The sequence below is a fragment of the Salvelinus alpinus genome, chromosome 4 (genome assembly GCF_045679555.1).
Source record: "Salvelinus alpinus chromosome 4, SLU_Salpinus.1, whole genome shotgun sequence".
In the NCBI taxonomy this organism is placed as follows: Eukaryota; Metazoa; Chordata; class Actinopteri; order Salmoniformes; family Salmonidae; genus Salvelinus; species Salvelinus alpinus.
The window spans coordinates 94,775,261-94,787,592 of record NC_092089.1 but is presented as its reverse complement, the minus strand read 5'-3'; the positions used below and the strand labels follow the sequence as shown (position 1 = coordinate 94,787,592).

Sequence of the window (12,332 nt, the reverse complement as noted above, 5' to 3'; positions counted from 1 at the left end):
ACTCCCATGGCCAGAAGATACTATCGTCAATAAGCGCGAAAGGTAGTTAGCATCTATAAATGGACTAGGCTACCTAGCAACATGCCTTGACAAGATCATATATCAATGTTAGAGAATCAACATGTCATACAGCACATCACACAGAACATACAAATCAAAGGCTGATACTTTATTCTTAAAGCACTAAAGAGGATTTCTCTAGAAAAGTCCTTTTGGGGATCCGTTTGTACAAATCATCTTTGCAGGCATCTCTCCACTCTCACTAAGGTCAGGTGTCAAATGCTGGGTTAAGGCTTAAGCTGTACAAGAATAGTTCCCTTTGTGAGGAGGTGATCGAGTGAGGGCGTCATTGGTGTACAGCAGTGAGTCAGGTCCTCCCCTGCAGAGAACAAACAGAGAAAATTGTTCACGTGAAAGTTAATTCTTTCTTGCTTTTTCATGTCGGCCGTTACTTTCAGATCAGTGCAGATGAAGGAAAGGAGACAAGGAGACGTTTTCATAATAAGTAAAGTTTAAAATAGATAAAGAGGAAGCCACGACTACAGGCTATTGACAGAACGGTTTATTTCTTCATTTATTGATTTAATCTAGTGGCCTACACATTTGCAGCTAAAAGGCTGAATCGCAGTATAGACTTAAAATAATTTATTTTATGAGTGATGATATGGACCTCAGGTGTATCTGACTGGGTTTACCTGTAGTCGGAGGGGCCGAGGGCTGGTAGACTCAGACTAGGGCCAGTGGGTTTACGTGTAGTAGGAGAGGGGCCGAGCTCTGGTAGACTAGGGCCAGTGGGTTTACCTGTAGTAGGAGAGGGGTTGAGGACTGGTAGACTAGGGCCAGTGGGTTACCTGTAGTAGGAGAGGGGTTGAGGACTGGTAGACTAGGGCCAGTGGGTTACCTGTAGTAGGAAAGGAGTTGAGGACTGGTAGACTAGGGCCAGTGGGTTACCTGTAGTAGGAGAGGGGTTGAGGACTGGTAGACTAGGGCCAGTGGGTTTACCTGTAGTAGGAGAGGGGTTGAGGACTGGTAGACTAGGGCCAGTGGGTTACCTGTAGTAGGAGAGGGGTTGAGGACTGGTAGACTAGGGCCAGTGGGTTATCTGTAGTAGGAGAGGGGTTGAGGACTGGTAGACTAGGGCCAGTGGGTTACCTGTAGTAGGAGAGGGGTTGAGGACTGGTAGACTAGGGCCAGTGGGTTTACCTGTAGTAGGAGAGGGGTTGAGGACTGGTAGACTAGGGCCAGTGGGTTTACCTGTAGTAGGAGAGGGGTTGGAGGACTGGTAGATTAGGGCCAGTGGGTTTACCTGTAGTAGGAGAGGGGTTGAGGACTGGTAGACTGGTTGACTAGGGCCAGTGGGTTACCTGTAGTAGGAGAGGGGTTGAGGACTGGTAGACTAGGGCCAGTGGGTTTACCTGTAGTAGGAGAGGGGTTGGAGGACTGGTAGATTAGGGCCAGTGGGTTTACCTGTAGTAGGAGAGGGGTTGAGGACTGGTAGACTGGTTGACTAGGGCCAGTGGTAGTACATGTACCAGATGGTATCGTTCTTTAGAGTTGGTCCAAACAGAGGGTTGAGCTGGGCCAGGATCGCTATCAGCCAGCTGAAAACATACAACACATACTAATGATTACACAACTACACATCTCTGTCATGGCTTCTGTTATGTGTAATGGCTTTGTTTGTGCTCCCCAGGAAGAATAACAGCATCTAAGGCTAAGAATCTAAGAATAAAGATACTTGTGCATGTCTTTCACTTTTAGACATTCCTGTTCTACCCTATAGTAATGGACGAACATGACAGCAGGGTCAGCTATAATAGAGGAAACATAGCACACTAGTTTCTTCCCTCAGCTGCTGTGGAGACTATCCCCATCACATGGCCTGCACTGGCCCCTGGTGGAGATATGGCAAAGTAACACGACATGGTTATCCGCTCGCCTGACAACTTTGAAAGCTAAATAAATAACTATGAAATTAAATGGCATCTCAGGACTAACAGGTTATATTGAATGGGATCATTACCTACCGTACAAGCAACAGGTGTACTCTGGGGGTCATTAACTACAATACTCTGGGGGTCATTAACTACAATACTCTGGGGGTCATTAACTACAATACTCTGGGGGTCATTAACTACAATACTCTGGGGGTCATTAACTACAATACTCTGGGGGTCATTAACTACAATACTCTGGGGGTCATTAACTACAATACAAGCAACAGGTGTACTCTAGGCCTAGACTTATTTTCTCTATCGGCAAAACCGACCATGATGAACTTTGAGCGTGTCTACATCTGTGACAGACTGGTAAGCACTATGTATTGACGTTGGGACATTGAAATCGAGCTGCAGTTGGCCCAATCAATGAGTATGGAGAATAACCTACGGGTAAAGTGGTCTCTCTCTGTGTCTATGTGGGACATATGCATAGCACATAACTATCTCCAAATATAAGCTAATAGTCCTGTTTCACACTTTCATGGAAAGCAACTTAGCTAGGCCTAACATTATGCATGATGCCAGACTCAAACACACAACACTGGGGTGTAATCATTACCAGTTTCTAGTCAACAAATTCAGGTAGGTCCCACACAGTTTTGTTCCGTTTGCTCTGTTAGATTCATAAACGGTAAACGGTTTCCGTAATGAATACACCCCTGATGTTGCCCGCCTGCAACTTGTTCCAACCAACTGAGCCAAATTAATATAAGAGCCCTCAGTGATACTGTGAAATATTCTGCTACATTCCTGTGAGGACTATACTTACAACAGGTAGCAGCAGACAGCAGTTAGCACCAACATGGTAACTATCACTCTGTGGAGGGGGGAAAGAGGCATTATTCCACTGGGCCAAAACATTACTACAAAGCAGTAACAAGACATTAGGCTATACATTTGTACCCCTACAAAAAACATTACTCATACCTATGGTTTATTATGACAAGTGCTCATTTCTCAGATGTACTACTAGACCTAGTTCATGTAGATAGGGCTTCATCATGCCAACTTGAGTCACCTGACATGGACTGGGGAAGTTCCAAAATGACATCTTGATTTGTCTGTATTCCATTACATTTTTATCCAACAAGGACAAAGAAGTTTCGAAACATTGTCAAATGTTAAAGTTTATTCTAGTTAAAACTAGAGTTTACTACTAACTTTTCTAGTTAGCAACATGTAAGTTAGCTAGATAACGTTAGTGTTTTTCTATCATGTTAGCTAGCTAATTTACTTACCCTCTGTTCGGTCCTTTGGGGATAAACCACGGCACAACTCCACCAATAATCCCCCAAAACAGAGTCATTACCGACATGGGAATTACAAAACTAAGCGCCGCCATGTCTGGCTTTGGAAATAGTTTTAAAAGTAGAAAAAGTAAACGCATACACTTGGCAACGCTACTCAACGCCGAAATAGCGAACTGTTGCCAGACCCCCGGACTAGGAAGTATGGATCACATGATGTCGCCACAGTAAACTGGGCGTGTAGCGGTACCAAAAGTGTTTCATAAACTGATCCTAGACCAGTGTTTTATACAGGAAACTTGATCCTATGGGAACATTTTGTTTTTGTAGGGTTTTTGGATAAACGCCGAAAATAAGGTCTGTGGTAACACAGGTTTAGGAGGTCTTATACATTTTGTTCTATGAGATTGGCGTCATCACCTAACGTAACTTTTTGTGCATTTTGAAGCATTTACGTAATAAAAAAAACACAAAGAACATAAAAGGCTTAATAATTCATTAAAAAGTAATGTTAACTGGCTGATATTACCTCATAGAAACAAAAAGTACAAGATCTCCTAAACCTGATCTTTTAAAATCTCCTAAACCTCAAAACTCTATTCTTTCCACATAGGAATGGCTGAACGAACCAGAGGTATATTTTCCGGTTTTTAGGACTACAAGCTGACGAGCTCTATTCTCCCTTCGTTATTACATGAAGTCTAAAGCCATCCAACTATTTCATTCGTGCAAACCTTTACATTTTCCTTGGCTTAAGCTTGGATTTGTATTGGCAAAAAAACTGCCATTTAGTGCTAAATTAACAGTCTAGTGCTAAATTGATACGGTTTGACATTTAGATTAGATCATGATATCAGGGGATACTTGATGATCCTAAATCAGCACTCATACAGTAACCACGTTTCCATCCACACTTTTTATGCGAATAAAGTCAAAACTTATTAAAACCAGGAAGTGTTGGTACAATCTTATAAATGCCGACAGATCATTTGTTCGTCAGACGTGGAGGGGTCTTTTCGTGTCGGTAAAATTTGTTATGCGACAAATTGCGGTGGAAACCTTTTCATGCGCAAATATTGATATACCATCATATCGAACTAAACTTGTCAAGCGATGGCATGTTGTACGGTCCTCCCACTACAACTCGGGAAAGCATGCTCCACATGCTCCCGAGTGGCACAGCGGTAAAACACTGCATCTCAGTGCTAGAGGCGTCACTAGACACTGGTCCGATTCCAGGCTGTATCACAACCAGCCGTGATTGGGAGTCCCATAGGGCGGCGCACAATTGGCCCAGCGTCATCCGGGTTAGGCCGCCAATGTAAATATTTTTTAACTGGCTTGCCTAGTTAAATAAAATTGGTCTAGATTAAATACATTATGAACTTCACAGGGTGAAAGTGCACGGTGACATTGATGCTCCTATTCAATAAATATCGATGGTCTTAATCTAGTGACATGATCGATGCTTGACCGTTTGAAAAAACAGTCTTGCTCTTATCCATAATAATCTCATTATGTAGACTAGACTACCCACACCGTATCTGCGAGCTGTTGGCTAGAGCGCAGGTGCCAAGACCAGAGTAGGTACATTTACTACTTAACGCAAGTTTGACAAAACTAACCGTAGAGTTCAAAATGCGAAGGAAACACATTGAACTTTTGATTTTTATTCGGTACATGAAAACATAATGGGAAAAGAAAATTGTGTGGACAAAGAATGTGAACCATCATGCAATCAGGCTGGTTCCACCATGCTAAACCAGAGTATAACTATGCACAACAAGAACATCCCCATACGTGTGGCTTGCCCACTGTGCAGTACTTTACTGTAATACTTCCATTTACGACAGACAATGAAATTGATTTGTACAGCAGTTTATTGTAAGCAATAGATTTTCACTCTGCCATCTTCTCAATGGTTTCCTCCTTGTATTTGCCCTTCTCCTTTCCGTCAGCGCGGGACTTAGCCTTACGCTCCAGGATCTTCTTGCGATCCTTGTCCAGCTTTAGCCTGGTGATCACAACCTGGGAGGGAAGAGGGAAAAGAGAGATGTGAGGAATGATTCTAGGTCGATTTCGATAAAAACAGTGGTGAAAAAAACTGATTGTGAAATCCAAAATGAATTCCTCTTCACGAAGAAACATCTCAGCCCCAATACCATGAAGAAACATCTCAGCCCCAATACTAGTCAAACTATACCATGAAGAAACATCTCAGGCCCAATACTAGTCAAACTATACCATGAAGAAACATCTCAGGCCCAATACTAGTCAAACTATACCATGAAGAAACATATCAGCCACAATACCACGAAGAAACATCTCAGCCACAATACTAGTCTAGCTACATCAGAAGCCAGCCAGGCTTCTGAAGATAAATTGTGAGTTTCTGTAAGACAGTGAACTTTATCTGCAACTCAGCATGCAATCCCAATCAGAAATGACAAATACATGTCCAGACATAACATGGAGAGCCTTTCTATTAGACAAACGAGAAGAGCCCTCTAATTCTACACAAGACCCGGGGAATCATATCAAATGTATAACTACTAATATCACTGATGTCCAAGACTGGCTGGAGCCTAGGCTAAAACCTTATCTTCAGTTTCACAATTTAACATTGAGCCTAGACAATGTCCTACATGTCAGGTAAATGCAGTAAGAGGATCATTAGCATGTAGTCTACGTTTCCTCCCCAGTTCAGCATATATTGGGTGCCTGTCTTACTACATGTTGTTCAAACCAGTCAAGACATTCAGTGACTTAGTCAGGCTGACTACATTCAACTAATCTTCCTTCGTAACAGAAAAACACCCGTTGCCATGACATCCGAAGGCTGAAACCAGTGGTGATTGGCAAATATCTACATTCGCTCAATTTACCCTCACCAGGCACCCTACCGAAACATGTGAACCCTTTCTCAATTAATTGTTCCTTGATTTCGCTCCTCCTTCTCAAAGTACATTGGAGAATGTCAGACGGTGGGAGAAAACATCTTGAAACTGAGGTGTCACCCAGACTTGTCCAACAAAAACATGGAACTTTGTTCATTTTTTTTATTTTTTAATCTCCCAATTGCGCCAACTGAACACGACACAAGTGTGGTGACCACTGAGCTTGGACACTGAAAAAGCTGCATGTATTAAAACAATCCAACAGGTAGCTGCTGAGAAGGGTAGTTATTTAGATGTGGGGTTTTTTACACTCCACAATGATACAATACAAAATAACGATTTGTTAAAAATTTTGAACCACTCAAATTGAGTTGAGATACTAAAACAATGATTATCCAACATGGTAGAGGTCATATATAATACATCTATACACAAACAAAGTACATGCGTGTGACTACAGGTAGACGCTCACCTTGCTGGGGTGGATGCCGACGTGCACCGTGGTTCCGTTGGCCTTCTCTCTCTGCACGCGCTCAATGTAGATGACGTACTTCTTCCTGTAGACCTGCACTACCTTGCCAATCTGCTGGCCTTTGTAGTGTCCACGGACAACCTGCACAGCACACACATGGAAAACGACATCACCCACGTGAACAAAATCCTAACGCTAATTTGAATTGGTCTGAAATCAGGTGTTAGTTTCGGGTCTGGCCTGTATTACAGGGCTGGAATTTTATGTAGTTCCTCATGCATGTTAGTAGCAGCTAGTAAGGCAATCTCAGAATTCGTATAGTCTGTTGAAACGCGTGGTTCTGGGGGTAGTTACCTGGACCTCGTCGTCCTTGCGGATGGGCATGGACCTCGCATTGTACTTCTGACGGAGCTCCTTGGAGAGGGGGGAGGACATGATCTTCCTCCGGATGTGTGAGGGGGCATTGAAGTGCCTCTTGCGGTTCTTACGCCGCGAGGATGTCACAAATGGATTCAGCTTCATGTTGATGGCTGCAGGGCAAACAATTGCCAACAATCAGATTAGAGGGTTAGCATTGACTGACAACTTGATACATGTCAATCATTTGTCGTTTAGGCTATGTGTTTGTTACAAGTAACAAACTAACACCACAGCATAGTTTATGTACAACAAAGTGACAGAGCCAAGAGATTTCCCACCTAAAAGGTAACGTTTGTTTGCTAGCCTTATAAGCGAGCACCTCAAGCTGCAAAATGTTAGTAAGGTGAAGCTAGTTAGCTACATAGATGGGTAACGCTAGCTAGACAGTCATTTTCTGGATCTCATGTCAATACCTAGCTACAACAGCTAACGTTAGTTAGACTTCAGGGTGTCCGCCCAACAAACAGCAGAACTAAGATTGAACAATCCATGAATAATCCAGGGACAATCACCGAGACCACTAACTAGAAGTTTACACACAGATCTATGATCTGCTACGCACGCGTCATCTCCATGCATTCAACATGACATGGGTACACACAGCTAGCATTAGCAACATAGCTAGGTAGCCATGTTAGATGATTGTCGAGCGCAGTTGACTTCAGTGTTAGCGAAAGACAAAATACACATCAATACTAGGGTTTTCTCTGAACGAAACACTATGCGAACATGTGTAATTAACGTTCGTGCTCAGTTGAATTCCCAGCCTGTCTGCCATTTTCTAGAGTTGGTAGCTTGCCCTCACAGGTTGAGGTATGCAGATTACGGGACGTTTGATATAGCTATTAATATACAATTTGTCTCCAATACTGACCACTATAGAGTAATAACAGGGGTACCTGACTTCACATGTACTTTTGGGGATGTACAAAAGTGTATAACATAGGATGGATGTTGATTACGTTGGTGAAACTGTCAACCAGGAATTCTTACCCTGCCGATAACTCCTCTGTGGCCGGCGGAAAAGAGACCTTCATTGTACTTCCGCTCCGATTAGTTCACACACGAATCCCGCGAGAAGTACTCTCACAGTTAGCAGGACAGGAAAATTGTCAAATTCACGCACTTATCAAGAGAACATCCCTGGTCATCCCTACTCCCTCTGATCTGGCAGACTCACTAAACACACATGCTTCATTTGTAAATTATGTCTGATTGTTGGAGTGTGCACCTGGCTCTCCGTAAATAAATAAAAAAACAAGAAAACGGTGCCGTCTGGTTTGCTTAATATAAGACATTTGAAATGATTTATACTTGTATTTTTGATACTTAAGTATATTTTAGCAATTACATTTTCTTTTGATTCTTAAGTATATTTAAAACCAAGTACTTTTAGACTTTTACTCAAGTACTATTTTACTGAGTGGCTTTCACTTTTACTTGAGTCATTTTCTATTATGGTATCTTTACTTTTAAAGAGAATTGCATGAGAAGTATGAAAATTGAATACTTTTTCCACCACTGAACCTATGCATCAAACTGTATGTGTAGACGGCTTGACAGAAATGGTAGCAGAAGGGGAATGTTGAACTTTTGTTGCACACATATCCAGATGATACTGCGTTCTCATAGGCTTACAATTATGTTTTGATTATATCTTGAACAGTAGCTAAGATTATATTTGGTTGTGATCTTTGCAAAATAACTATTTTGGATGCAGCAGTTGTTAGCTAGAATGCTAACACTCATTGATTTAGGCTGTAGCAAAAGCTAGCCAAAGAGGCATTTTACTGGTTGAAGTTGAAGTGTTTTTTTAAGTATAATGCAGTTGATTTGTGATGATGACACACACATTATATCTAATCTAAAAGTAGTCTGAAATGCATTCATAAGCAACATGTAAATATAGTTTTTTTTTGCTGGTGTTCTATAAGAACTCCCCCTTGTTCTGCCACCAATTTGCGCGCATCGCCCTCGTCCGTGAATTTTTGTAAACACAGAAAGTGTTCTATGGAAGTATGCTATTGTAGAATATTAGCAATATGGATGTTGACCAAGAGATGTCGCCATAAACCATGATGTAATTCCCTCGGACCTCGTGGACCTGTCAGGAGTTTCCATCTTCACTGGCTCACCCTGATCATCAATTAGTCGGCTAAACATCCAGAGACCTAATACAAACTACTTTGTAGCCTGTTTATTGAGGCTTGCTTGGCAAGGATTTATCACCATCATCATCTAGGCTATTTGTCAGTTTATTGAAAACATGATTCATATATTTTCTTCTGTAGCCTAGCCTAAAACTCATTAAGGCCAAGAGCTGAAACACGGTGGCTTTACTTTTAACTATATATGTTAGGCTATTTTGATCAACCTCTGTCCTCAAAGAGGTGCGGAATTTCCCCTTCACTTCGCTCTCTAAATTATGAAATGATCTAGGCTACTTCGCTTTACTTTGCTCTCTAAAGTATCTAATTATCTAGGTTATTTAAGAATAGGGGGGGGTAAAGGTTCATTTTGAATCACGCCAAGACAAGGCAATTTCCAACTCCGCCACACACTACCCCGTACCCCTCCAGCCCCTCCCTACCCACTCCTGTCAGATATCCGGGAAAAGAGGCGCACAACCTCCTGTACTGGCCTGCCAGCGAGAATCGGGATGAAATTACACCATGCAGATGAAAATGTCTAAACGCGGAAGCAAAAGGCGCGTTGTCATGGACACCACACTTCTCCGCCGCGCGCTGTTATAACCGGTTAACGGACCATGCTCGGATCTTGCTGTCTGTCTGGGTGAAAGTGATGCGGTCATAGAACGAGCAGTTCCAGCTCGTTTCCTCCCTCTCCGATCTCTGGTCTCTCTCGCGGCAGTGCGGATGTGGAGTGAACACTGGAGCACTGCCTTCTGCTAAACGGAGAAGAAGATGAAATGTTTGTCACGTTATCTACCGTACCTCTTCCGCCCTCCCACCACCATCCTGTCTTCCACATGCCACACCGAAGGTAGGTAGAGACTCACCGGGGCTCTCAGGAGCAGTGTGTGTATTGTGGTTGATAGTAGAGGGGAGTTTAGATGTCTAATATAGATATCGTTATATGTTGACCATTTGGTGAACTACACTGCATGTAGGCCTGTATGCTTTATCTGTTCTCCTGAACTGAACTGTGTGAGCTGTCAATGTGAGCTGTCATATAGGGTCTGTGTCCTGTCTGTAGTTTTATCCTGTAGCATGACATAGCCTAGTAAAAGTAGGACAACTGACAACACTTATGAATACAAAAGTTTGGCTATTCTAATGTCAAACTAAAATCAAAGCTGAAGTATGGGAAAGTAATTGACATGTGATTTCACTCTGGTTGTGCTGATAAGTGGATAAAAGTTTAGAACTGATCTGCACAACTGTGACACCAATCCATTCTGAGAAGACTGATCATTCTGAGAAGCCTGATCATTCTGAGAAGCCTGATCATTCTGAGAAGACTGATCATTCTGAGATCTTCTTGGTAAACAGCACTACTACACCTAAAAGGCCTCCATTTCATTAGAACAGTGTGACGTCTCTGTTTCAATGTTCTCTTGTCAATTTGTCTGGTATTATACAGGGGTATGCCACATTCCATGTGCTTCCTAAGGCAGAGCAGAGGGGCTGTTCTGTGACCAGGGCAGATAGGGAGAGCAGACAGAGCACTGAAGCAGTTGATTGTTACAGAGGGCATGTGGCCGTGTGTGTGTTTGTGTGTACGTGTGTGTTGGAGTACTTCAGGGCACTACAAAGCAAAGTGAGCAAAATTACTGACTTAATACTCACTGACTTGATTTCCTTGTTTGTGGTAATATGTAGCCTACACATTATTCCCACTCTAGTGCTCATTAGACCTGGTCACTATGTGTACTTCCCCCTCCTCTCTCTCTGTCTCTCCCCCCCTCCTCTCTCTCTCTCTCTCTCTCTCTCTCTCTCTCTCTCTCTCTCTCTCTCTCTCTCTCTCTCGCTGTCTCTCTACCTCGCTCTGTCAATTCAATTCAATTCAACTCGCTTTATTGGCATGACGTAACAATGTACATATTGCCAAAGCTTATTTTGGATATTTACAGCGGTCATGTATTCTCTCTCTCTCTCTCTCTCTCTCTCTCTCTCTCTCTCTCTCTCTCTCTCTCTCTCTCTCTCTCTCTCTCTCTCTCTCTCTCTCTCTCTCTCTCTCTCTTTCTCTCTTGCTCTCTCTCGCTCCCTCTCTCTCTCCCTCTCTCGCTCTCTCTCAATTCAGTTCAAGGGGCTTTATTGGCATGGGAAACATATGTTTACATTGCCAAAGCAAGTGAAATAAATAATAAACAGAAGTGAAATAACCAATAAAAAATGAACAGTAAACATTACACTCAGAAAAGTTCCAAAAGAATAAAGACATTTCAAATGTCGTATTATGTATATATACAGTGTTGTAACGATGAGCAAATAGTTAAAGTACAAAAGGGAAAATAAATAAACATAAATATGGGTTGTATTTACAATGGTGTTTGTTCTTCACAGGTTGCCCTTTTCTTGTGGCAACAGGTCACAAATCGTGCTGCTGTGATGGCACACTGTGGTATTTCACCCAATAGATATGGGAGTTTATAAAAAATTTATTTGTTTTTTGTGGGTCTGTGTAATCTGAGGGAAATATGTGTCTCTAATATGGTCATACATTTGGCAGGAGGTTAGGAAGTGCAGCTCAGTTTCCACCTCATTTTGTGGGCAGTGTGCATATAGCCTGTCTTCTCTTGAGAGCCAGGTCTGCCTATGGCGGCCTTTCTCAGTAGCAAGGCTATGCTCACTGAGTCTGTACATAGTCAAAACTTTCCTTAATTCTGGGTCAGTCACAGCGGTCATGTATTCTCTCTCTCTCTCTCTCTCTCTCTCTCTCTCTCTCTCTCTCTCTCTCTCTCTCTCTCTCTCTCTCTCTCTCTCTCTCTCTCTCTCTCTCTCTCTCTCTCTCTCTCTCTCTCTCTCTCTCTCTCTCTCTCTCTCTCTCTCTCTCTATCCTAGACAACAGTGTATGAGCTCTGGGTGAGAGAAATGTGAGAGAAAGAGAGACAGAGAGAGAGCGAAAGAGATTGCGAGAGAGAGGGAGTGTGAGAGAGAGATAGAGAGAGACAGTCTGCCACCGTTGCCCTAGAGCACACAAAAAACGATACATACCTCGGCCTATCAGCGCTACAGGTAACTTCCACAAAGCTGTGAACGATCTGAGAGGCCTTCTATCCCATCAAAAGGAACATAAAATTCAACATACCAATTAGGATCTGGCTAAAAATGAT

The 12,332-nt window shown here is 42.6% G+C and overlaps 3 protein-coding genes across 4 annotated transcripts in view; 1 reads left to right on the top strand and 2 right to left on the bottom strand.

Moving 5' to 3' along the window:
• Positions 1-148: 148 nt before the first annotated feature.
• LOC139574700 (V-type proton ATPase subunit e 1-like) lies at positions 149-3,468 on the bottom strand. The gene is made up of 4 exons (XM_071399514.1): positions 3,239-3,468; positions 2,770-2,817; positions 1,468-1,601; positions 149-379 (listed from the first exon to the last, which is right to left on the bottom strand). Exons 1-3 carry the CDS (start codon positions 3,385-3,387, stop codon positions 1,508-1,510), a joined length of 291 nt encoding a protein of 96 aa, XP_071255615.1. The 5' UTR covers positions 3,388-3,468; the 3' UTR covers positions 149-379; positions 1,468-1,507.
• A 1,641-nt stretch (positions 3,469-5,109) lies between these two features.
• On the bottom strand, positions 5,110-8,256 carry LOC139574741 (large ribosomal subunit protein uL24). 2 transcript variants are annotated; one of them, XM_071399590.1, is made up of 4 exons: positions 8,030-8,256; positions 6,971-7,146; positions 6,617-6,757; positions 5,110-5,275 (listed from the first exon to the last, which is right to left on the bottom strand). In XM_071399590.1, the coding sequence occupies exons 2-4, from the start codon at positions 7,136-7,138 to the stop codon at positions 5,147-5,149; spliced, it is 438 nt and encodes a 145-aa protein (XP_071255691.1). In that variant the 5' UTR covers positions 7,139-7,146; positions 8,030-8,256; the 3' UTR covers positions 5,110-5,146. The 2 variants fall into 2 exon arrangements, with proteins under 2 accessions (XP_071255691.1, XP_071255692.1); XM_071399591.1 differs by having other exon boundaries at positions 7,936-8,072.
• A 1,606-nt stretch (positions 8,257-9,862) lies between these two features.
• The window catches only part of LOC139574740 (serine/threonine-protein phosphatase 2A 55 kDa regulatory subunit B beta isoform-like), a 69,703-nt gene continuing 67,233 nt past the window's right edge, over positions 9,863-12,332 (top strand). The window contains exon 1 of the mRNA XM_071399588.1: positions 9,863-10,039. Coding sequence (XP_071255689.1) covers positions 9,961-10,039 — 79 coding nt within the window. The 5' untranslated portion in view covers positions 9,863-9,960. The remainder of the gene's footprint in view (positions 10,040-12,332) is intronic.

Excerpts from the sequence above, each read along its gene's own strand:
- LOC139574741 (XM_071399590.1), bottom strand. The coding sequence starts at position 7,138 with ATGAAGCTGAATCCATTTGTGACATCCTCGCGGCGTAAGAACCGCAAG. Across the intron at positions 6,758-6,970 it reads GCAAGGACGACGAGGTCCAG|GTTGTCCGTGGACACTACAA; the intron begins GTAACTACCCCC and ends TGTGCTGTGCAG. Across the intron at positions 5,276-6,616 it reads TCGGCATCCACCCCAGCAAG|GTTGTGATCACCAGGCTAAA; the intron begins GTGAGCGTCTAC and ends CTTCCCTCCCAG.
- LOC139574700 (XM_071399514.1), bottom strand. The coding sequence starts at position 3,387 with ATGCGTTTACTTTTTCTACTTTTAAAACTATTTCCAAAGCCAGACATG. Across the intron at positions 2,818-3,238 it reads CCCAAAGGACCGAACAGAGG|AGTGATAGTTACCATGTTGG; the intron begins GTAAGTAAATTA and ends CCCCCTCCACAG. Across the intron at positions 1,602-2,769 it reads GCTGTCTGCTGCTACCTGTT|CTGGCTGATAGCGATCCTGG; the intron begins GTAAGTATAGTC and ends GTATGTTTTCAG.